Source organism: Aspergillus fischeri, genomic scaffold, assembly GCF_000149645.3.
Source record: "Aspergillus fischeri NRRL 181 1099437636252 genomic scaffold, whole genome shotgun sequence".
In the NCBI taxonomy this organism is placed as follows: Eukaryota; Fungi; Ascomycota; class Eurotiomycetes; order Eurotiales; family Aspergillaceae; genus Aspergillus; species Aspergillus fischeri.
The window spans coordinates 122420-145777 of record NW_001509768.1 but is presented as its reverse complement, the minus strand read 5'-3'; the positions used below and the strand labels follow the sequence as shown (position 1 = coordinate 145777).

The 23358-nt window shown below is 51.4% G+C and overlaps 12 protein-coding genes across 12 annotated transcripts, besides 2 other annotated features; 5 read left to right on the top strand and 7 right to left on the bottom strand.

Annotated features, from left to right (window-relative positions):
* Window positions 1-263: 263 nt before the first annotated feature.
* On the bottom strand, window positions 264-1375 carry NFIA_062130 (glycoside hydrolase family 75 protein; the record flags this gene model as incomplete). The annotated part of the gene is made up of 4 exons (XM_001262948.1): window positions 264-613; window positions 659-807; window positions 854-990; window positions 1037-1375. 4 exons carry the CDS (start codon window positions 1373-1375, stop codon window positions 264-266), a joined length of 975 nt encoding a protein of 324 aa, XP_001262949.1.
* An 844-nt stretch (window positions 1376-2219) lies between these two features.
* NFIA_062120 (acylglycerol lipase) lies at window positions 2220-3172 on the top strand (the record flags this gene model as incomplete). The annotated part of the gene is made up of 2 exons (XM_001262947.1): window positions 2220-2294; window positions 2354-3172. 2 exons carry the CDS (start codon window positions 2220-2222, stop codon window positions 3170-3172), a joined length of 894 nt encoding a protein of 297 aa, XP_001262948.1.
* Window positions 3173-3301: 129 nt separating this feature from the next.
* Window positions 3302-4832, bottom strand: NFIA_062110 (DUF895 domain membrane protein; the record flags this gene model as incomplete). The annotated part of the gene is made up of 4 exons (XM_001262946.1): window positions 3302-3478; window positions 3526-3622; window positions 3667-4708; window positions 4751-4832. 4 exons carry the CDS (start codon window positions 4830-4832, stop codon window positions 3302-3304), a joined length of 1398 nt encoding a protein of 465 aa, XP_001262947.1.
* A 564-nt stretch (window positions 4833-5396) lies between these two features.
* On the bottom strand, window positions 5397-6340 carry NFIA_062100 (uncharacterized protein; the record flags this gene model as incomplete). Its single annotated transcript, XM_001262945.1, has 2 exons — window positions 5397-5934; window positions 5985-6340. 2 exons carry the CDS (start codon window positions 6338-6340, stop codon window positions 5397-5399), a joined length of 894 nt encoding a protein of 297 aa, XP_001262946.1.
* Window positions 6341-6908: 568 nt separating this feature from the next.
* On the bottom strand, window positions 6909-8625 carry NFIA_062090 (putative methionine permease; the record flags this gene model as incomplete). Its single annotated transcript, XM_001262944.1, has 3 exons — window positions 6909-7047; window positions 7090-7490; window positions 7537-8625. The coding sequence occupies 3 exons, from the start codon at window positions 8623-8625 to the stop codon at window positions 6909-6911; spliced, it is 1629 nt and encodes a 542-aa protein (XP_001262945.1).
* Window positions 8626-9806: 1181 nt separating this feature from the next.
* NFIA_062080 (zinc-binding alcohol dehydrogenase family protein) lies at window positions 9807-10918 on the top strand (the record flags this gene model as incomplete). The annotated part of the gene is made up of 3 exons (XM_001262943.1): window positions 9807-9844; window positions 9888-10333; window positions 10380-10918. 3 exons carry the CDS (start codon window positions 9807-9809, stop codon window positions 10916-10918), a joined length of 1023 nt encoding a protein of 340 aa, XP_001262944.1.
* A 340-nt stretch (window positions 10919-11258) lies between these two features.
* NFIA_062070 (LLM class flavin-dependent oxidoreductase) lies at window positions 11259-12900 on the top strand (the record flags this gene model as incomplete). Its single annotated transcript, XM_001262942.1, has 2 exons — window positions 11259-11298; window positions 11417-12900. 2 exons carry the CDS (start codon window positions 11259-11261, stop codon window positions 12898-12900), a joined length of 1524 nt encoding a protein of 507 aa, XP_001262943.1.
* A 111-nt stretch (window positions 12901-13011) lies between these two features.
* Window positions 13012-14924, bottom strand: NFIA_062060 (flavin-containing monooxygenase; the record flags this gene model as incomplete). Its single annotated transcript, XM_001262941.1, has 3 exons — window positions 13012-14289; window positions 14335-14584; window positions 14629-14924. The coding sequence occupies 3 exons, from the start codon at window positions 14922-14924 to the stop codon at window positions 13012-13014; spliced, it is 1824 nt and encodes a 607-aa protein (XP_001262942.1).
* A 380-nt stretch (window positions 14925-15304) lies between these two features.
* NFIA_062050 (uncharacterized protein) lies at window positions 15305-16523 on the bottom strand (the record flags this gene model as incomplete). The annotated part of the gene is made up of 3 exons (XM_001262940.1): window positions 15305-15816; window positions 15864-16265; window positions 16313-16523. 3 exons carry the CDS (start codon window positions 16521-16523, stop codon window positions 15305-15307), a joined length of 1125 nt encoding a protein of 374 aa, XP_001262941.1.
* A 1014-nt stretch (window positions 16524-17537) lies between these two features.
* Window positions 17538-17863, bottom strand: NFIA_062040 (uncharacterized protein; the record flags this gene model as incomplete). Its single annotated transcript, XM_001262939.1, has 2 exons — window positions 17538-17694; window positions 17745-17863. The coding sequence occupies 2 exons, from the start codon at window positions 17861-17863 to the stop codon at window positions 17538-17540; spliced, it is 276 nt and encodes a 91-aa protein (XP_001262940.1).
* Window positions 17864-19159: 1296 nt separating this feature from the next.
* On the top strand, window positions 19160-21106 carry NFIA_062030 (uncharacterized protein; the record flags this gene model as incomplete). The annotated part of the gene is made up of 1 exon (XM_001262938.1): window positions 19160-21106. The coding sequence occupies one exon, from the start codon at window positions 19160-19162 to the stop codon at window positions 21104-21106; it is 1947 nt and encodes a 648-aa protein (XP_001262939.1).
* A 2-nt stretch (window positions 21107-21108) lies between these two features.
* Window positions 21109-21212: a microsatellite.
* Window positions 21135-21707, top strand: NFIA_062020 (putative glyoxalase family protein; the record flags this gene model as incomplete). Its single annotated transcript, XM_001262937.1, has 2 exons — window positions 21135-21249; window positions 21517-21707. The coding sequence occupies 2 exons, from the start codon at window positions 21135-21137 to the stop codon at window positions 21705-21707; spliced, it is 306 nt and encodes a 101-aa protein (XP_001262938.1).
* Window positions 21169-21212: a microsatellite.
* Window positions 21708-23358: the final 1651 nt, after the last annotated feature.

Below are 23358 nucleotides of genomic sequence, written 5' to 3'. Positions count from 1 at the left end.
AGGCGTCTGCTGAGTCATCTGCATTAGTAAGCTAACATTACTAACTATGCACAAACACTACACTCTATGCAACTTTATGCACAAGGTATAGACACAATGAGACGAATCCATTCTCCTATCTACTGCCAAGTCATAACATCATCATAGTCCATGAGTCTATGGAGCAGTGCAGGAACCGCTCTTGCAATACAAGTCGTCCGCGCAATCGTCATCGCTCGAGCAGGAAGCACCTGCAACGGTCAGTATAGAAACAAACAGGGCGATCAGCTATACACACCCTCGCAGTGACCTTCCCAGGAGCAGGTCGCCGCCCCATCCACCGAGCATTTACCAGCAGCGCAGACGAGAGCATCGGCGCAGTCGTCGTTGCTGGAGCAAGATGCACCCAAGCAGTGTCCCGCCCAGGAGCATGAAGCCGTAGAGGTCGGCTTGGTCGTCGTCGTTGTGACCAGAGTAGTGGTCTTTGTGGGCGGAGTCCCCGAAAGTCCCAGCTTGGACGCCAGCGCGTTGACGAGCTTGTCGCCCATGCTGCGTAGGGTGGTGAAATTGGTGATGTAGTTTTTCGTCAAGGCACTGCTGGGGAGCACTGCATCCTTGCCGGTGAAGACGATGTCTGCTTGTATTAGCATCAGTAGAGCAACGGCGTAAAATAACATACAGGTTACATCGACACCGGTGTGGCCGTTATTGCCGTTCAGGCCCTCGTTGGGAAAACACGTCCGGGCCATCAACCAGGACGCCTCGCCGGTGACCTGAGGGCTGTCCCCGTTGGAGTCTCCAAGAATACCATAGAACATTTTGCCGTTGCTAACAGTGTCAGTAGTCCCTCACTAACGGAGATGGCGCGACGCACCAGATGACGGCGGCAATGTTGTTGCCAGGAAGAGCGCCAGTATTGGCCGACAGGTACTTGTCCGGAATAACAATAAAAGGCACTTCATACGCAGACAGAGCGCCCCAGTTGGTCTGAGGTTGTCCATCCGGATTTCCCTATTTGGGTAAGCGACGAGTTGTCAATACCGCGGTCCGAACCCACCTGACAGCCAGAATTGAGCCCATCGCAATCGACGTCCATGTCCGCTACCCAGGAGATGGAAGCGCCCTCACTGAACGACGCCCAGTCGGTGTGGATGGTCGACTTGGCCGCACCACTGTCCTGACTCACGGGGTACGTGGCCAGGCTGGGAACCTTGCTGGCTTTGGCGGCCGCTGCCTGAAGGGCCGCCACGGGCATGGTCGATGCAGCGGCGAAGAAGCTGGCCGGAGGACCTCCATTAGGTTTGTTGTAATCGGCGCCATTGACGACCTGGCCCAAGGCAGAGTTGCACAGGGCCACGGAGATGGCCAGTTGGCGGATGATGGTTTTGGACGGCATGGTGGTGAGGGTATTGGAGAACTTCTCAAGTGTCCTGGTGATGCTTGTCTGCTGATATGGGCAAAGAATGAGGTATATGGTGCCTTTTATATTGTATCCAGAGGCCAGAGCTGCTATTGTGGCCAGAATAGCAGAGTCCAGCTGGCTGAAACATGGCTGAAGATCCAGCCGCTGATTGGGGATCGGATGTTTTTATTTGACATTTGATGCCAATGCGCCCTGGAAAAACTCCTTTACGGCTTGGTCAGCGTAGCATTCCCCCTTTCCGCCCCCATTCCGATATTCAATGAGCGGCGAATCCGGACTTGTATCGCCAATTCGCCGGTAGTCGCACATTGCATGACTTCCTGAAGAATTCTTATTGGAAACAGTCATTCATCTGCTCCTACCGTACTCCTCTGATCTGCCGGGGAAAAAGCTTGTTTGTCAATGTATCGTCAAGCTACCTTTAAGCGAGATATATATGGAGTACTCTGTAGTAGTGCTCGAAATATATCTCCACACGACAGACAGAACGAGAGAGGGACGGGGCAACACATCCGTCCTCAAGAAAGAGAGCAATACCCCATAGTAGATCCCCATCTCCAATTCCTTGAGCAGTATATTTCTTTAGTAATGCTGGCATAATGGCTTAGTCTTGTTCATGCAGCTGTTGCATATCATGTGTCAGCCATCTGATCCCGTGACTGCGCCTTGCACGTGCCTTGGATGCCTTGGATGCCTCGGATCTTCCTCAGGTTGAGCAGCTGAGAAAGAGCTGAGATACTCCAGGTCAGCTTCAAAAATTTACTTCTGATCAAAGTGGTTCATCGCATCGTCCATCAGAAGTATACTGAGTCGCAAGATGACCGACGTCATCATCACCGAAAGCCAGTTCAAGCTCCCTGATGGGCTCCAGGTCTACCACAAAACATGGGCTGTCCGTTTGCTCCCTCCTGCCATTGCCCGTGCTTGGCACTAAACTGACCTCTGCCACAGCCGACGACGCCCCCGGTCGCAAAACTGATCCATTTTCATGGCTTCAGTGACCACATCAACAACACGTATGATCTATTTCCATCATTAGCCCGCCGTGGAATTTTCTGCACGGGAATCGACCAGCGTGGTTGGGGTCGGTCGGCCCAGACAAAAGCCGACCGTGGAAACACTGGCCCGACCACCGCCATCCTGGCCGACATGGCTGCATTCATCGAGGCTCAGTTCGAGGTGCCGCCAGATGTCCCGGTCTTTGTGATGGGCCATTCCATGGGCGGAGGTCTGGTCGCCACGCTGGCCTCGACCCCCAAGTATAAAGAGCTCGTCTCCCGACTCCGGGGGATCATGCTCGAGGCCCCGTTCATCGGGCTCGACCCGAAGCAGAAACCCAGTATCATTACCGTGTTCCTGGGTCGGCTGGCCGGAAGGCTCCTACCGCGGTTCCAACTCGTCCAACCCATGAAGGTCGAGACGATTGTGCGCGATCCCGTCGTGCAGAAGACGCTGAAGGAGGATCCCCTCAATCACACCACCGGCACACTGGAGATGTTCGCCCATATGCTCGACCGGGCGGCTGATCTGACGTCGGGCAAATTGGTGCTCAATGATGGCGTCAAGTCGGTGTATGTGGCTCATGGGACGGCAGACCAGGTTACCAGTTACGATGCCAGCAAGCACTGGTTCGACGCGCAGGCTGGCAAGGTCGCCGACCGTCAGTTCAAGTCATACGAGGGATGGAGCCATTTGCTCCATGCGGACCTGCCTGAGAACCGGCAGGTGTTTGCCGATGATATCGCCGAGTGGATTCTAGCGAGAGTGTAGTTGAATACCCGTCGATATTCTGCGCTTTGTTTGTTATTGTTGCATATATACGAGGAGCTTCTTCACTGTGTTGAGCCAGCCGTACCATTCGTCACACACTATATATACCTCTCGATAGAGAATACATATCTATCCCTGCGAATCATTGTCAATCCCCCGAGTCTCCCTTTCGACCTTCCTATCCCCCAGAGACACTCCAATCTCCTTGATCACAAGCCACGCAGGTAGCAGTGCAATGGCCCACAAACCGAAATTCAGGTAGGTGCTGCCAACAGAGCTCATGATCTTGACACTGTCCAGACCATACTACAGGAATTAGCAATAGTATCGCACCGTCAGACGAAGTGGCATACCGATACAGCCTGCGAGGCCGACTCTGTCCCACGCAGGAGACTGGCCATCCGGACGACCTCTTCTTCACTCGACGCCAGATTGCCGACGACAAAGAACCTGCCTTGTTAGCACGGATCCAAGGACAGAGACAGGATACATACAGATACATGTAATTGAGCTGAAACCCCGCAACCCAAAACAGATACAGTGCAAAGCCTCGCCCAAAGCCAGCATCCGTCCAGTCATACGTCGGCAGCGTGCGATGGTACTCGGTCACGATAACGGTCGCCCAAACCCACCATGCGCCTTGTAGGCCAAGCACCACGAAAAAGGCTCCCCGGCTTCGCGACCGCAGTGACAGCTTTCGACTGTCCAGGAACGCTCCGAGCAGATTACCCACGATCAAGGCGATGATTCCGGACAGGAACGACCCGAGGGCACGAGCTCGCACAGAGAACCACAGCGATAGAAACGTGAACATAACAGCCTCACTGAAGACGGCCTGCACAATGAGCGGGATGATCAAGAGGAAGTCGCGGCGGACGAACAGCTTTGCCATCGCCTTGAGCTCATACAGTGGACTATGCGAGATGCGCAGGCGGACAGGGAGACCATCCATTCGCTGTACCCGCGACGGCTTATTCAGAAGCAAGCCTGCAAAGGGACCTAAAGCCTGCAACGCAATAAACACCAAGTAGACCGAGTACGAGACGCTTCCGGCCGTCGACCGACTCGAGTTGATCCCCAGGTTGATCGCGCCGCCCAGGATCTGGCCACCCACGCGGAAACTAAGCCAGAAACCCAGGAACCGGCCTTGATTGTGTGGTTCCGGATACGACAGCGCAATTGCCCCCTCCGCCATCCAGAATAGTCCGGCGGACAAACCGCACAGCGCCGCGCCCAGCAGGACGAACCATTCCGTCCCGAAGCGGTTGTTTGTATACAGCCCTGCAGCGTACGGGGCGTACCCCATCGTCCCGATCACGAGGGTCCATTTGATGCCGACGAGTCGCACCACGGCGCTGCCGAAGAAGCAGGTCACCACCATCAGACAGAAGGTTAGTGCGTTGGCGGCGTTGACGAGGTAGGGCTTCTCTGCACCTCCTGCGCCGAGCGAGTTCATGGCGCCCCAGATGCCGGGGGCGAGGAAGTTGCAGATACCCAGGATGAGGGCGTTGTAGAAGGTTGAGCGGTACCATTTCACTGTTTCGTTAGAGACGACGAGTTACTGGAGGGGTGACTTACCAGGATGCTTCGTTGGTTCTGGCGATATGCTGCGAGCAACTTCTTCGTCTGTGGGACGGACTTCTTTCTCAATTGCGGTCATGTTGGCTTTGGTAGATCTTTAGACAATGTTTGACCGTTCACGTAGTATGTGTATCGCTTTATATGTCTAGCGTGCGATGGCGATATCGCAAATCATCAATCCAGAATGTGTCCCTTTAGCTAACCAACCATGTAGAAGTAGCATGGCAAGCTAAACCAAAGATATCAAGTGCTTCGACAGTTGTTCGCGGTCAAATCCTGAGTTCAGAGCTTGAAGTAATGTTGTCTTTTGCCAGGCGGATTACGTGCTCGCACGGCATTTTAGCAAAGATGATCAATATGAGGGGAGCGCTCCAGTAACAATTGGTTCTATCCTCGCCATGATTGAATCCTTGAAGTGAAAATTACCAGACTCGGTTTTGCTCCTTGCTTTGTGGAACAGTGCATGCCTGAGGGTGGCTGCACCTGGCTCAGATCTAATTCACTTGAGTCTGTCCAATCAAACTTACGCTTCAAGATCTGGAATAGTACAGTCTGATAAATCACATTTAATATAAGGCCACAAGAACGAATGACAACTACAGCATGAATCTCCTTGTCTAAGGACCGGACCAGACAAAGACAGCTACTCCCGATCCTCCGGATGAAACACCAAGGCCCGAACCTCGATACTCTCCCTCAGCGCCTCACCCTCCGTCGCCGGATCCACAAATGCAGAATGAGGCACTCTTCTCGCCCGCCCATCCGTCTTGGAATCAAAGCACTTGATCAGCGTCACCAGCTCCGGAGTCTGCGCATACCGGAAGAACCACTTGAAGCCTGGATTCGGTCGCACCGTGTACGTCTCGCCCACCCGGTTCGGGTAGATGAGTTTGGTCGGGACGAGGTCATCGTCCGGGACGGAGTGCGCGTCTGCGACGGCTAGCGGGTCCTTGAGGATGGTCCGGATCGGCCGCCAGACGTTGATGATCTGGTACCGGCCTTTGAGGAGTTCGGGGGCTTCGTCGGGGAGGTGGTAGGAGACGCGGTCTTTGCTTGCAGCGTAGGACTGGTCGATGTGGACGCGCTGGACGGGACCGCGGAGTTGGGCCGCGAAAGAGCGTGCGTCTTCCGGTTGGCGGCGGATTGTGTGGTCGAAGATGAAGATTTTGGATGCGCCGGTGCTGGTCGTTCTGTAAGTATATTCCGTTGCGGATGGGTTTTATGTACATACGCATCTTTGAGCAGCTGCTCTACCTCAGGGTAGTACTCGGCTTTGATCTTCTCGTTGTCGACAAAGTCCTTCTCCTTGCTTTCGTGGTAGTAGAACTGGAACCCGTTCTTGTCCAGAGTGTACTCCAGCTCGTGGCCGCTGACATCGTGGATGGTAACAGGCAGCGTCACCGAAGGCCGGTCGTAGGTCTCTGGCTTACCGACGTAAGTCGGGGCCGGAGGAGAGCCATCCTCATTCTCTTTGAGGAAATTAAGAGTGGTCTGCACATGATGTGGTGCGTTTGAAGTCGGAAGGAGAGGCGCTCTCTGAGCTTGAGGCTCATGGGTAGTTGGGAGTTGAACAGCTGCCGATGCCATGTCGATGTCTTTCGCTGGTAATTGCTTCTGAATTTAATCGATAGTGATGGTATAAATCGGCCATTCCATTGAACTGGTCTTATATCACCAAGTTCTCTTGCGGGGTAGGCATTTGTCAGATCAGCACGTCATGGCTGCGAGTCGAGCATCATCTTAGAAAGCATCAGATGCTGAGAAATAGGAAATACGATGATTGGCGCTGTCAGACCCTGTGACTGATGAGTTGCTCTTCAGGATACTGTACATCCTCAAAACGACATGTGATGCTCGCAGATGGCAAATAAACGCCAACGAATGCATTTATAATATAGCCAGTACATTTCTAATCAGGCCATGTTATGCCATCCGTTCACGCCATTTTGCCTGTATGCCAGTCTGACTGCAGCACGGACAGTTCTTACTGACCTACATCTACCGTACCGTGCTCTTCGTACTGAATCTACGCTGGAATAATCCGTGTGTGTAGCTTGAAATAGATCTAGTCAAACTATAGAAGAAAATGGTTCCAACTACCACGGCTGCAAGTCTAGCCAAACGGATTCAAGATTATTTAGATCATTGTTAAAAGCTAGAGAATATACGACGGCACAAGCTTCGTAATACTGGTCCCATCATTCAGCACATTTACCTCTTCTTCTAATCTGTATCCCCCCCACCGTGGAAGGAGAACGGTCCAAACATACCAATAAACCACCCCAAAGAGTAGACTGTATCTGTCAGCCAGTTCTTGAACAGGAGGATAGACTTACATGCCGACACCCACGACTGCGTATGTTGCGTAGAAAAAGCCCACATCGCCCTTTCTGTCCGGAGGAGGAATAAACGGCGCCGCCAGTAGAGCAACACACACGACGATTCGGAGCCAGACCGCAGGAAGCCATGCCTTGAACGGTCGTGGAATATTAGGTTGACGTCGCCTCAAAATCAGCAAGCCAACTGCAATAGCCAAGGCGAAGATCTGGCCTGGATAGCCCTCAACATCTAGAATGAAACTATACACGTCTCCGGGAGGCGGAAGTACAATCACTAAGAGGGAAGGGATATAATGTACAATCAGGCCGCCTAGAGGAGAGTTGAACGGGCGAGATGATGAGAGCATGGAGGAGAAAGGGAGGAAGCCCTGTCGAGCAATCTCCTGATTTACCCGTGCCTATACTCGTCATTTACTGTATTTCCAAGTCATCGAGTCAACTTACCCAGGCAAATGTGACTACCATGACATTTCCTGCGGCGGAAATCGCAATCGCCAGGGGAAACAAGGTCCTGCCAACATGCGGCCCGAAAACGCGTTCGAACAGGAGAGCCCCAACGAGCTCACCACTGTTCTTGATCTCTTCGATTGGGACGACGAGAAAGTAGGAGATGTTTGCCAGTAGGTAAAGACAACAAGCAGTGACGAGAGCGGACGGGCAAACGGATTTGACTGTCCGGATCGGGTCCTGGACCTCGTTGAGGACGTTGTTCACATTATTCAGCCCAGCATACGAGTAAAACACTTTGAAAAGGGATGTTGAAAGCAAGCTCCAGCTCCAGTTCGACCCTTCCCATAGATTGTCCCACAGAAAGACGTCGTACCCTGTCCTGCCCGCATCATTCGACACGGACATGGACTGTTCCTCACGGCGAAAGAGTATCACCCAGAGCCCCGTCAGTGTCATTGCTGCAATCATGAAAATCTTCATCCATCCCAGCAGGTTCTGTATCCATATGCCGGTTTTCAGGAAGCACCCATGAACAATGGTAATTGCAGTCATGAGGCCTACAGCCAGAGCCTTTTGCTGGTATTCTGTCGGCTCAATGCTCAGAGCGAACAAGGTGTACTTGGAGAATATAATGCAGTTGCTCGCCGTAAAGCCCAACAAAACCGCCTGAACGGCGATCAACGTTGATGCCAGAAACCGAGGACGCCGATACGTATATTCGAGATAGACCTTGTCGCCACCAGACCGGGGGAGCATACAGCCAAACTCCATCGATACAGCCAGGCCGCATGCTGCCAGCACTGTCCCCACGAGCCATACCAGCAGCGCCAACCCAACGCTTCCCACCGACTTCACGATTGAGCCTGGGGTTGCAAAGATGCCGCTGCCGATGACGCGCGATATTACCAGGATATAGGCGCTCGTCCATGTGAGGTTACGGCCGTAGCTGGCAGTCTCGGGGATTGTGCTGCGGCTAGACACAGGACGCCCATTTGTTCTGATGTCCTGGATAGACTCGTAGGAAAGAGTTTCATACAGAGCGGATGTGGGGTATAGGAGTGGTTGATTTTCAGAATCATCCATTTTGTATACTTTAGCAGCAGTATGGGACTTCATCATATCTGTCTCATGCAAACCATTTCCTTTGTTAGTCTACCTGAGCTACATATACGCGTTACTGTGTATCAATATTCTAGGCACGCCATTGTTGGCCGCGGTTGTGTACAGCTCAAGTATTAATAATGCTGATCTGACCGTGCCATCCCTGCAGATGCAACCATAATCATAGACTCTTCTTGTGGTAGATAAGAGACCTAGAGGGAGGCTGTATGCCTGGCTACAAAGTTCATCTTGCCTCCACAGTATTTACTAGACATATGCTAACCATGATGCCGTCGAGGAATTCTCTGAACCTGCCAAACAGCATTTGCAAATTTGCATTTTCTGTTTTGAGGATACGTCCAGATTTTCTGGGTCTACTGCTATCAGCGCCATTATCAGCCCTAATCACATCATCGCGGTCTTTGCGGATGATGGAGAAGCCGTAGTCCCTATGCTGCGATAAGAGTCAACCGACCCCATAGCGACGAGCTCGATGGCGAGGAGAGTATTATAATGGCGAAACCACGGTTTGATCCACCAGGACAAAGTACAAGAGCATCCTCTCCATTGAGAAACTGAACGTCAGTGGTCGAGATGATAAACCTCGTCTCCTGAACCACTGTTGTGCCTTTATCACGCCATCATAACCCCGCCATGCGCCATATGGAGAACTTTCTTGGAGAGCAATGAGACACGACAGTGTACTGGACTATATGCGGAGCCAGGAATTCAATACCTGATGGGGAAAACAGCAGATAATATTTGGTCAGCGTGTAAGCGCACGCCGTCGTAGTGGTGTCCTGATATCCATACTATCTATCGAAACAACCTCGACTCTACGCCACCACAGGAGAATCCTTGTACCCTGACAAAATGACTACGGTATCTACTTATGTCCGAGTCAGTCGCCTGGAAGAACCGCTATTCCGTCGTCGTTTGTCTGCGGGAAGAGCATCAGAGCCTACCACCACACATCGACTCGACGTCGCATCAGCCACCAAACAACATAAGAAGCAACAGAGCGTTCTGTTATTGAAGGGCATAGGGGAGAACTATACTCTTGTGACAGATCATGACATCCCTACAGTCTCGCACAAAGATGAGATCTTAGTCAAGGTACTAATGCAACTGGATTGCGTGAAATGTTCTAACCATTATAGATCATGGCCATTGGATTGAATCCCATCGACTGGAAAGGACCGTAAGTATCCATCCATCCCATGAGGCCGTTTCTGACCTTTCAGTGCATACAACTTTGGAATCCCAACCCTGCCATGGATCAACGGCCGTGACTTAGCTGGAGAGGTCATCCAGGTGTCCGAAGGCTGTTCCCGTCTTCGAGTCGGTGATATCGTCCTGGTTCCGTCCACGGATTACCGCGATATGCGCAAGGCTGCATTTCAGGAATATGCAGTAGCGACGCATTTCAACGCCGCTCGCATTCCGCCGACAGGCAATATACATGCCTCTGCGTCTTTGGGGGTGGCCTTTGTTGCAGCTGCTCTGGCACTGGGCGTCTCTTTCGGGTTGGATTTTGGCCGTATTCAGAGATGTCCTGGTCCGGACCTTCCTGGAGCCCTCTTGCAGATCGACCGCAAGGAGCTTCCGACAGATATAACGGATGAGTGCTTTCGATCATCTTCGAAAGCGGAACGAATAACGCCAGGGGACTGGCTTGTAATCTGGGGAGGTGAGCTGACACCATCTCGATGATGGCGCTAGGCTAATCAAGTCAGCATCTACAACGACGGGGTATATCACTCTACAGCTTGCCAAACTAGCGGGATTAAAGGTCATCTGCGTGGCCGATGTAGCTCGGCACGGTGCCAAACTCCTCGATGCTGGAGCAGACCTACTCGTTGACCGCCACGATACCGCAAGAGCCGTGGAAATCATCCGCGGCGTAACCAAGGAAAGGCTGCGATATGCTATTGATATTGTGGGCAAGGACACGGCCACTCTATTGCAGCAGACACTTGATTCTTCTGTGCACGATGATGGCTCGCATGCGCATCTGCTGGGGCTGACTGGGCTGCCCAAAGAGAGGGACAGCAGGATCGTCTACCATACTGTTCCAATTAAACTGTTCCATACCTCTCCTGCAGTGGGAGAGGCTATGGTCACTTGGCTTGAGGAGCTGCTACAAACAGAGACGATTCGATTGCCGGAGATTATACTGGCAGACGGAGGACTAGAGTGTATCAACGACTCCTTGGAGGCCTTGAGACAGGGAAAGGCATCAGGGAAGAGAATTGTCATGGATTTAAGACGATAGATGACAGTTTGGTGTTATAGAACAATTCCGAACAGATAGTCAAGTCTACAATAGATATCGGTATTCGGCTATTCCGTCTACCAGGCTTCGCATTACCAATCTCTTGGCATGGTAGAATCACAGACGGGACTCTGTAGAGGGAATCAAATGTTTTTAAAAAAATTACTCTAATACACCTTAGGTTCTCGTTTTCTCATTTGCGGTTTCTTTACAATCAACGCCAAGTGTTGCGCAATTTGATCTCCCCGGCACGAATCCACAGCCCACTAACATCATCGAAGAGCGAGCTCAGTCCTGTCTTGCTTTTACTAGGCAACGTTAGCAGATTACTAGACACGATATGCCCCTCACACTCCTTTATGGATGGATTGCTATGAGGGGTAAGTATCAATAGCTCTGTGGGTCTAATCCCGTGCTTTGGTTGACTATACAAAATCGGAAATATATCTACCCAATGCGACCACGAAGAATTACACAACTAATCCCAATTCAATTCAGCATTCTCTGATTATTCCTTCAATCAACCTCTGGAGTGCAACATGGGCTCAGCACAGAAAAAGCAACTCATCGTCAACGCGTTTGCCATGCAATCGCCCTCTCATCTCAATCCCGGTCTCCATCGGTACCCCTCCGACCAAGGGCACGACTACAAGTTTATCAAGCACTGGATCGCCCTGGCACAAAAGCTCGAAGCAGCCAAGTTCCACGCCATCTTCTTCGCCGACGTGCTGGGCGGGTACGATGTCTATAAAGGTCCCGCCAACCTCGAGCCCACCATCCCCGCCGGCGCACAATTCCCCATCAATGACCCGCTATACAGCGTTTCGGCGATGGCGGCCGCAACAGAGAGTATCGGGTTCGGTATCACGGCGTCGACAACATATGACGCGCCCTATGCCCTTGCGCGGCGGTTCTCGACGGTCGATCATCTCAGCAACGGACGCGTGGGATGGAACATCGTCACCTCGTACCTCGACTCCGCGGCGCGGAACTTTGGTCTTAATACGCAGGTGGAACATGATGAGCGGTATCGTATCGCGGACGAGTATCTGGACGTCACGTACAAGCTGTGGGAGGGCTCCTGGCGGGATGGAGCCGTCAACCGCAAGGATGGCGTGGCGGGATACGCGGACCCCAAGGCCGTGAGGCAGATCCATCACGAGGGCAAGTATTTCAATGTTCCTGGTCCGCATCTCTGCGAGCCGAGTCCGCAGCGCACGCCGTTCCTCTTGCAGGCTGGCACCTCGTCGGCGGGTAAGGCGTTTGCGGCTAAACACGCGGAGGCGATCTTTCTGAATGGGCAGAAGCCCGAGTTGGTCAGGGTGTCGGTGGATAGTATTCGCGCGCAGGCGAAGGATTTTGGGCGAGATCCCGCGTCGATCAAGATCATCGCCGGGTTGCTGGTCATTGTAGCGGAGACGGATGAAGCGGCGCAGGCCAAGTTTGAGGAGCTGGCTAGCTATGGTGACACAGAGGGTGCGCTGGCGCTCTTTGGTGGATGGTCCGGTTACGACTTGTCCAAGTATGAGGATGACCAGGATTTTCGCTTTGTCGAGCAGCCCGCCATCCGTAGCATGGTCAACCACTGGGCCAGTACTGTTCCCGGAACGGACGGTAAAAAGTGGGACAAGAAGACTATTGCCGAGTACCTGCGTCTTGGGGGAAATGGAGCCAAGGTGATTGGAAGCGCGCAGACGGTTGCTGATGAACTGGAACGATGGGTGGAAGTGGCCGATGTGGACGGGTTCAACTTCAGCTACGCTACCATTCCCGGAACCTTTGACGATATCATCGAGTATCTATTGCCTGAACTGCGCCGACGGGGACTATTCTGGGAGGATTACGCTGTCAGGGGGGGAACGCTGCGTGAGAACATGTATGGATTGAAAGGCCAGAATCGGCTGCCAGAGACGCATCCAGGAGCCAAGTACTTCTGGAGAGAGGGAGAGGAAGCTCCTGCATATGCAAGAGACGGGCAATGAGCTGTGTATATTGCTTGACCGATATTATAACAGAAGGAGACCTCAACGGTGCAACAAGAGTATATCAATATATCCAGAACGCATATCTACTGTAGATCTATATAACATGAATCAAACATCCCACCAACCCTCGAGGTACGACCGAAGATCAATCGTCTCAGGCTTCTGCAGATGCGGCGTCAGATCAGCCTCACTATCCAATTCTCTCTGCCTCCATCCATTGCCAAAGTAAGCAAACCGATTTCCACTTGGATTGGTGTAGGTGTACTCCCAGTCCTCCCACCGGGGATCACGTCGAATGTAGTTGAGATGCACTGCACTCCCGGGAAACAGGCCATGGATCCTCCCTCCAGGTCGACCACCATTATACCATGAGCTACAGTTGTCGCTCCACACCGTCCTGGGATAAAACCGATCACAGTACTCGACAAAGTCGTCCGTGGCTGCCTTGGAAGGCTGCATCGTCCGTATGCCCTGGCTGCGGATCTTGCGAAGGAATTTGGCGACATAGGTGACCAGATTCTCGATGCTGTTAGGGACACTGCCGCTGTGTCCGGTGGAATGAGGACCCCCAATCCAGAAGAGGTTGGGAAAGCCCGGCGTTGCAACACCAAGATAGTTGTAAGGATGGCCGTACAGCCCGTCCGGTTTCCATGCGCTTTTCAGATCGATGCCATTTGCTATGATGCTGAAGGGAGGCGCGTGGTCGACGTTGGCTCCTGTAGCGCAGATGACGACGTCAACCTCACGTTCCGTTCCGTCTTCTGTTACTATTCCCTTGCTTGTGAAGTTCTTTATACGTGTCTGGATGTAGCTGACGTTGTCCTTTGTGAGCGCCTCCAGATAGCCCGGTCCCGGCGTGGGCCGACGGCAATTGGGTGGAAAGTCGGGGATAATCTTGTCTCCTAGTTCAGGTTTGTTGCCCACACGTTGCAGCATCAGGGTCGTCCATTTCTCACGCAGGTCCTTATTCTCGGGGGAGTCTTTGAAGATGGCCCCGAAACGGGAGAAGTAACCCTGCTCGACACTCTTGCGGTACTTGAGATACTTCCCGGGGTCCTTGAAAGACTCCAGCTGCTCCGCAGAAAATAGATTGGGCTCTAGCCGTCGAACGCCCGTAGTTCCAAACGAATCCGCAATCCAAGTGCGATTTCTGGCGTAGTGATCGACGTGTGCTGCGACGGGCTGGATCGACGGGAGTACCTGCAGCCCTGATGCTCCGTTGCCAATCAGTGCGACCCTTTTGCCCTTTAAGTCGACGTTGTGATTCCAGCTGGAGGAATGGAACAGGTCGCCTTGGTAGTCATTGATGCCCTCGTAGTCGGGCAGCTTCCATGCATTGAAATGCCCGATGGCATTGATCACGACGTCGAGTTTTTCCTCGTAGACCTGGAAATGTTAGCCGTGTTCGTTTACTATATAACAGGAGAATACCTTTCCACTCTCCAGATCCTGCAGAGTAACCTCCCATTTGGCTTCTTCTGGCCGCCAGACGACCTTCTGCACCTTCTGCCGTGGCCGGAGATATTTGTAGACATCGTACTTACGAGCGACCCGCTGCCAATACTCGCGAATCTCATGACCCTGAGCAAACTCTTCCGTCCATTGCGTGTTGGGCTCAAATCCGGATTGATAGACATGCGCAGGGATGTCGCATCTCACGCCAGGATACGTGTTCTCAAACCTGACGAGGTTAGTTACGCCCCAAATTCTCCTCCAATGTCTTACCATGTGCCGCCCACATCGGCATTCTTGTCATAGATCCTCAGGTCCAGTCCGGGCAGCTTAGCAGGTAGCAATACTCCGGCTGTAATACCTGAGAGACCAGCTCCAATTACCCCGACTTTGATCTGTCGAACCTCGTCTATGGGATGTTCCTCGAGCTCAAATGACGGTCTTATCGGTGGATGCGGTTCGTCGACTTCGACAGACTTTACCTGAGTGATAGTTCCATTCTTATCGGCCGGGTTTCCGTTCTGCAAGAGCGTCTGGGTGGTAGTAATGGGACCTTTCGTCGTTGACATTGTGGCTATCTCGATCGATGGATGATGCCGCCACTGCCCAAGCTGCTCCTATATATGTATTGTATGTGGATCTTTACTTAAATGAACATATCAACGTGTTATCACCAAATGATACACGCCATCGACGATAGAATTGCGTTGATCAGCTCTGAATGGCCTGATTCGGTCGTCTGCTGAGGAGTTTGCTGTTCTGTTCTCGGTGGCGGGGCCATCCGACAGGTCACATCATTGCGGGACAGAATGGTGTCACAGTATTTTGTATCAGGTACAGCATTCAATCCATGGCAAATAGACGAAACTATCCGTTTAAATACAGCGATAAAATTGCAAATGATGCCTTACTATTAAAGGTGGCCGTGATCATGATGAGTAGGCCCAGTTTAGGACAGCTGAATCCCTTGGTCAAATCGCTTCCACATCCCATCAATCAACTCATGTCTCCTCAAAGCCCAGTCAAATGTAGGGTACCACTCCTCTTTACGATATGCCTCATACAGTCGAGCAATATTTTGAGCAGGGATCGGCAAAGAATCCCACTCGTCTTCGTCCACTTTGACCTCTTCGACTTGCGCGGTGTCAGTACGATAAAGCTCCAGCTTGGTCTCTGGCGTGCCGACATTGAGGAACCCCATAGGTGAAGTTACTCGCAGCCAGCCTTTCTCCCCTTGAATGCGCCAGTCCAGTCGCGGCAGGCCTGGCATTTCCTTCCCTGCGTACAGGTTTATGGTGACGAACGCATCTGACTCTGCCGTGCCATGAATGAGAATCTGATCTGGAACTGTGTTGCGCACTGCTTTCTCGAGCACCTTGCCCCCGTCCGCGTAATTGACAATGTCCAGCTGCGGACGGCTAATGGCACAGCTGCTGGTGAAGGTTTTGAACTCCCCTAGGACTGTCTATCGTCAGAATGTTACATGTCGCCGATGTAGGGTGACGTACCGGAGATCGCAGATTCTAGGGAGTGTCCAACATGGATACTCATGAGGTTTCCTCCCACCGTTCTATCGAGGAAGTATCGCACATTCTTACTCTCGGCGGCCACCTCGTTCCCACACGAGACTAGAAGGGTGCTAGACAGAATCCGGCCAATGGCTCCTTCGTGCACCAACTGACGCAGCTTGCGGACAACCGGTGAGTATGAAGCCTGGAGTCCGACAATAGTTTTTGCGTCGTGTGCAGCTGCCAAAGCAGCCATTTCCTTTGCGACGTCTAGATTGCGGTCGAGGGGCCACTCGACAAAGACCGTTTTGCCGGCCTCCAGACTGGGACGCACTGTCTGGAAATGTCGGTCGACTCGGACAACGCAGACAACCAAGTCGATATCGGGGTCATTGGCGAGGTCTTTCAAGTCAATATTATCCAACAAACGTATTGACGGTTGAACACACCTTGTGGATTGCCATACGCCTTGGTATCCTTTGGGAGATTGTACTTTCCAATAGCAGCCTGAGCTGACTGGACGGATGAGTTGAGCAACGCCGCGATAGTGAAATGCTCTGATTGCTGCAGAAATGGGAGATGAGCACTTGCTGCCCAAGCTGTGCCTTCGTAGTCTGTGGCACCAGAGAGGCCGATCAGGGCAACGCGGATAGGGGACATTTCGGATTACTGCAGAGGTAAAGGAGTATGGATGGTGATGAATACTCGTAAAAGACAGGAATGGGTGTTTTAATACAGCCACATCGGCTGGATATCACCCCGTTGATGATTAGAAATACCATACTGTAGAAGTCTCCGCTGTCATCGGCATCATGTGCTTTATTGTTTTGGGTGAGAATTCATTGAACTCTTTGGATTCATTTGACCAACGAGCCTATGAAAAATATACTGTTCTTGGGACAAGTTCAACCTACTAAGTCACATCTACTTTATTTATATAGCGTTGTTTTCGCTTTTCCTGCCTATCAATTTAGTATAAGATGGTAGATTGGGGGAATCAGACCTCTATCCCTTAGTAGTCTGAGTGTATGCGTTAGCAGCGTTACCATACAAAAAGTACTAGCATGGACTGGTAGAAATGTTGATTTGTAATACCATTCGCCTTCTGGCAGGGAATCAGCCATACAACCAAACATGATGGTAATATCCCACTTAATAATCTGATCCCCCATAAGGTTGACTGAGACACTTAATGCGTTATTCACAAGCCATCGTTAAGATTCTCTCTGGGAATCGTTAGACGTTCAAAATACATCTCTCCACCTATTGGCAGCATCTTCCCAAGCTCGGTTTATTACAACACCCAACGGTTCCCCCGTCTCTCTCTATGCAGCAGCTCGACGATCTCAGCGGAGGCTGCGACAAGGTCCACAACTGGCGTCCGAATTATAATATTGAAGGGAGATATCTCATGTTCAGTGGGGTATTGGTCCAATGTCAAATTGGTGATCCTCACTGAAGCCGATGATATCTGGTTCGGCTGTACGCAGAAAGGGTAGAAGCCGGATGGGAATTCGAGTAGTGAGAGGTGGTCTCAGAGAAATATGAGCAAGAGAAAGATAGGCAAGAAGAATGAGAACATAAAGAGAACCATTCCCCCAAAAGCCAAGATCTCGCAACCTAGGCACAGGCCGCTCTGACCAGCTTCCAGCCCTGTCGATTGATATTAGCATTCTACGATGTATGAGGGTAGATGTAGTAGCACGCACTCCGTATGCACGATGGGCAGTTTCTCATGTAAATCACATTGTTTTGTTCATCGTGGTCAACAGCCTCTTCCTCGTCGTCGCGGCCGAATAGCCACTGGACGGCATTATCGCCATCCTGTTCACTGGCATTTTTTAGTCGAATAAGACACACAGAAAAGATGGTATAACCTACTTATCATACTGATAAAATGGATGCATCGGATCATGTCTGACAGGAACATTGGAAATTGGCGTGGCAGCAACGTGCAATTGGCCGTTTATTCGGCCCACTTCACGGAAGAAGGAAGCCATTGTAACGTATTCAAGGGTGTGGAACTTTCCAAATGCAACTGATATGTAGATATTGTAGTTTCTTTGACGGCAGCGGTCGAGTTGAGGTTGAGAGAAGAGGGCTTCCGAGTTGGAAGCAGCATCAACCTTATATAGTCGGGGGTCCACGGCTTGTATTCACTTTCCAAGTTGAATTCTATTCACAATCGGGGCACTAGTTAGCAAATGGACGGATATCGCCATAGATAACCCCCTTGTGAGTCTCTGACTTCGGCAAGCTCCGTATGGAATTTGTGCTACGGGCTTCCCTCGAGCTCTATGTCTAGAAGCGTGGGCACGAACCGGCTTGGGTCTATCATATTCTGGTATTAAGGTAACGAACAATTTACTCCAATTGACCTGGGTCAACGAGCTGAAGATGGGATTCACATAAATTAATATGGCTATATTTGACAGAATAACTGTCACAGATCCCTGGGCCACAGGATCACAGCCACAGAGGGTTTTCGAATAGCAGACGGAAAAAAACTAGATGTTCTTGGAATCATCGCACGTCAAGGATAAATAGCTGGCACATTCCATCTATTAGGAGGAAAGATAGTGGACAGTACAGGCATGCCACATCATAGTCAACCGCTATACGGTACAGTGACAGGATGCTTCGCCCAACATCGGTGTCCCGAGTTCGAAGAGCATATACGGATCGATCGACGATAAAAGTTGCTTAGTCAAAAGCTTCAGTATCTGCTGAAGTCAGGTACAAGCCGCCATGATGGCTTGTCACCTTGGCTCTGCAGTATCACTACGGGGTCGTATTGGTCCACCGCTGGGCTTCTTTCCAGTGCCTCGACCAGGGAAGGAACTGCAGGATTGGACATGATCGAGATGGGCGAATACATTGCACGACATATAGATGCACGTCAATGTCCTTCTGGAGTTTCGTCAGACCGACGGGGGAGGACCGGCTGCCATACAGAGAGGCAGGCACAGATCATGCAGGTGTATGTTGCAGCAAACAGCGAACACTCCAATGAATGATTATTTGTATCTACCCATAGCCTTGGCATGCCTCAGACCGCCAAGTTGCTTGACAATTTCTGGCAATTATACCCGGGCCGCGAAGCTTCCCATTGGCTCCAAACATGCCAATATCAGTGCAACACGAGTCTTGGGGCGCTGTGGCTGGTTCCGTCTCACCAGACCTCGTCAGCCCCTCAATAATTGAGGGAAAAGCCTTTAACTCATTGTGAAGGCTCCTCAGCCTCTCGCTTGGCTGGAGTATCACCTTTCTTTTGTTATTAGTGAGCACAAGCCGAAATGAATGTTACCTTTCCTCTACAAGGCTCTCTTCCCGCCATCGCCAACCATGTGACCGACTGGCTTCTATGGCCGATTCTTTTGATATTCAGGACTCTAACGGACATCTTCACTTCCTTGTTACAAACTGTTGCAGCGACAGATATGTCTCGGATAGGAGGCAACCTGGTGGAGATTTCGGCCGTGTCCACCATCATAGGCGCCCCCATAGCGGAAGCGTTGATTCACGGTCTCAAGGCGGCGTGCGGCATTGTCTGGGCTCCCATGAGCTGTTTCGGGCAAATTCATGTTATCAAAGCGTGTCTGTCTGCGTCGGTGCCAGACTCTTTGCGCGAATCGATGGGTCTCCGCAATCAGTTCGTCGATAATGCCCTCGGAGTCCTCCTGCCAGTGAACCGGTTCCGACGAGCGCCCAGCCGTATCGACTTCGGCGACGCGGGTGCCATCGAGGTCGTTCCGCGCCGGCACTGGATCGGTCGATGGGCCCTGACATGGATAGGACGTACAAATGGCTGGCCGAACCTTGCGCCTCTCGTCTCCCTGCAGCAGTGGAAGAGGCGGTCTGGCATCATGACAGCGCACGAGGCCACGCAAATGGATGCAATTACTCGGATCAAGGCGTCGGAGTCGCATGATGACGTCTACACAGCGCATGCGATTTACACATTGGACAAAAATGCTCAACTGGCGCTGGACACGGTGCCCGCGGCGGAGAGGGGGTCACCAATTGACATATACCGTTTCATTCCGGACCAAGGAGGACTTCCATCGCCCTGGAGGGATTGGTTATGGCTTTTTCTTTCGCTGGTCAAGCTGATAGAGGTTTTCACGCTTCGGAAAGTGGGTAGTCAAGGAGTCTGGGCGTGGACGATGGCAGGCTGGGCTCATGCATTTGTTGCTGCTGTCCTCCTGCAGGTGACCGGTCTGGGCCGCGACAGTCCTTTCAAGCGGACAAGACACCTGGTGGCGGGTATCCTACCGTCGCCGCTTCGTATGGGCGAGCAAGGAAAGATTGTCTTGGGGATCCCTGCCAACATACGGCGTCATACGCTGTGGCGAATCGTGCTGGCAGTGGGGATTGCCGTCAACCTGGCGGGTTTGCTGGGTACATTTATTCGACTGGACGGTGAGCCGACCGAAGCGCTGTACTTCTGGATCGGATTCCAGATTTTATGGCTCGTTATGCGGACCATTGTCTACTATTTTGCCGCAGGAGGAACAGCCATCCAGCAAGGAATCATGTCGTGTCGCCGGTGGAATGAGGCGCCACCAGAAGACCGGCAGCAGGTCTCGTTGCTTCTCAATGAGCTGGCAAGCCATCAAGCCTCGACTCATCCACGGGGATTCCATGCGTACCTGTTCGACTGCATGTCCTTTGAGCAGCTTCGCCAACTCTTTGTTCGAGTGGACTGGACATTGAGTCCAAAGCTTCCTCCGTTTCCAGCTGAGATACGGCTGGATAGAATCACCGTTCATGCTGTTACTGGTGATCCCATGATCCGGAGTGCCGTCTGGCTACAGGGGGTGGCTCTGGATAATTCTGAGCTGTACGACTCCTGCATTACGTTCGTCGATCTTTCATCCGGAGCCAAGCAGGGGTACTTGATGGCTGTTCCCTGTGTGCGAGTGTTTTCCTGTCACTGCGGGAGTAAAGAAGGCCACGACCGTGGGAACAGTCACCCCGATTGCGGCAACATTGAGTGGTGGCATTTCTTCCCAGTCGATATACAGAACCGTGCCGGTGGTCGTTGGCTAGTTGCGCATGGCAAGAAAGGGGTTGGATCACTGGAGGCAGAGATTCTGGATGAAGACGAGCTCGATCGGAGACTCTTTATAGGCTGGTGGAAGATTAGCATCACGGGGATCAGAGGCTTACGAAAGACATGGGAAGTCTCGGTGCAGGCTGCAGAGATCACATTGTCTTTTACACGGGGGATCACAGAATGAATTGACGACAATGAAATTAATGACCATAATGATGACAAATAACGACGACGACGACGACGACGATGATGATGATGATGATGATGAGGATGAGGATGATGATGATGATTGCCGACGACGGGATTCAGATTCCGATGATCGGAGCTGTACATAAACGACTCGATGTCCCCATAACCATATTCATAAATCAAAGAATCGATAGAAATACTCTCAAGATGATTAGTGGAATCTCTCATATTAATCTCCTGGTTCCTCCAGGGACATTAAATGACGCGTACACATTCTACGTGGATACACTAGGGCTGACTGCTGCTCCGGTCCCCCAGTTACAAAAGGACACAACTGCCTGGTAATTATATCGACTGCTCTCCAGGTGGGATATTGCTAAGTGATCAGGTTTAATATCACATCAGATGGAAAGCAGCAAATCCACATTGCATTCGGACAGAATGATCCGGATTCTCCCCGCCATCCCTGCCTTCAGGTAGGCTCGTTGGACGACCTGCAAAAGCTGCAGCAACGAATATACGATCACCATCTTCGAGGCGGCTCGGCCGCTCCTCTACAGGCGGATCCACCGGGTGAATGTTCAGGTGAGGATTAACCGGTGCGGATGGGCGAAACTGTTACTGATCCTAAGATTGTAGGGGAAAAGGGGGTCGAATACCCGACACGCTTCTTCGCCAGAGATTACGCAGGAAACCGCCTTGAGTTTAGTTTATAATTAGTAAAGATAGAGACTTTGTTAGGGACTTTGTCCATGTTCTCTCCATTGTTTGCCAGTGTGAATACAGGGAGTGCGCCTGCCGAGTCGACTGGACACGAAGTCATTTATTACTGCACTACAAGAGTTCTGGCTGTCTTATCCACAGAGAACAGATGATACGGGATAGATCTTGCTGTTCGATTGACCTCTACGAGTGGAGGTGAGCTATAATCTTAAGAAGCGAGTTCAAGCAGATTCGAGTATTCCCAGACGAATGAAGCTATATCGAAATATAAAGATCAAAACCTTCCGCAATCCTAGAAAAACTCATAACTTTTGTTGGTTCCAGTCTTGTTTGTTCCCTGTAATTGAAATAATCATGTTCCTGCAGTCTGACTACTGCGACCCTCGAGCGATCCATTGCTGACCTTCTTCCTTGGTTGGCTGCCAGTCTTTGGCTTTCCATTGTTGTCCACCAGTACTTTCTTTCCAGCCTCCTCCTTTCCATCCTCCAGGAGTAACCTGTTGTTTCCATTTACCTGGTTTCCATCCTCCGGAAGTGCAATTGGGATCTTTGATTCCAGCTCCCGCGGTGGAGCAGAATTGGTAGTCGATGCACTTACCACTTGCCAGGGCACAGTGCTCGCCATTGTAAACCTGACCTTTATTGCATTTAGGCTCCTGCTTTGACACACAGTCTTGGCTGGCTTTGTCAAAGGTGGTTCCCTTGGGACACTTGGGAGGATCATAGGCAACGCAATGATGGCTCACCAACTTGAAGCCATCGTCACAAACCTGTTGTTTGTTTGAGTCACAGTGCTCTCCTTCGAGATGGGTATCCTTTCCACAAGAAGGCCGTTCACCGACGCAGACCTTGCCGTTGAAGATAGAGCCTGAATCACATTCTGGTCGACCATTCGCGATACAGATATTATTCTTGGGCGTGTATCCATCAGGGCAAACCTTTTCCCTGTTCGGATACACTTTCCTCCTTTGAACATGAAATAAGCATCTTTCACAAGGCTGTGTTGCATCTAAATACTTGATTTTGAAAATCAACTGAAAACAGACTCATAGAGGTTATCGCGGCCTAGGTGGCCAGTCTGGGAGAGACACCAGCGTGTAATACGACGCCTGTACTCGGTGCACACCTCCCTATTCCTCTGCTGGCCCTGTATCTGTGGCACCCGGAGTATCTCTACTGCACCTGCGCGCAGTAGTTTCTCTACGCACTCTTGTACCATCGATATCGCCCTTATATCTATACCAAGGTGACACATCTACCTATCCTTAAGCGCTGGATCTCCGCGTCTGCCCAGGCTGCCGGATACTGTGGGTATATGACGGATAAGAAGTAATGTCTGCTGTTTAAAGTAGTTTGCCCTTGAAGGGCCATTGCCGCAAGACTCAAATTAAAGTAGATCATAGTTGAATAACTGAACCGCAGTAAAGTCGCATTCAGTCTTAGTCTTAGTTAGTCCGAGTTATCAGCCGAGTGGCACCGGACGGCTGAGAGCGAGATTCAAACCTAGTTGTTGAACCTCAGGTT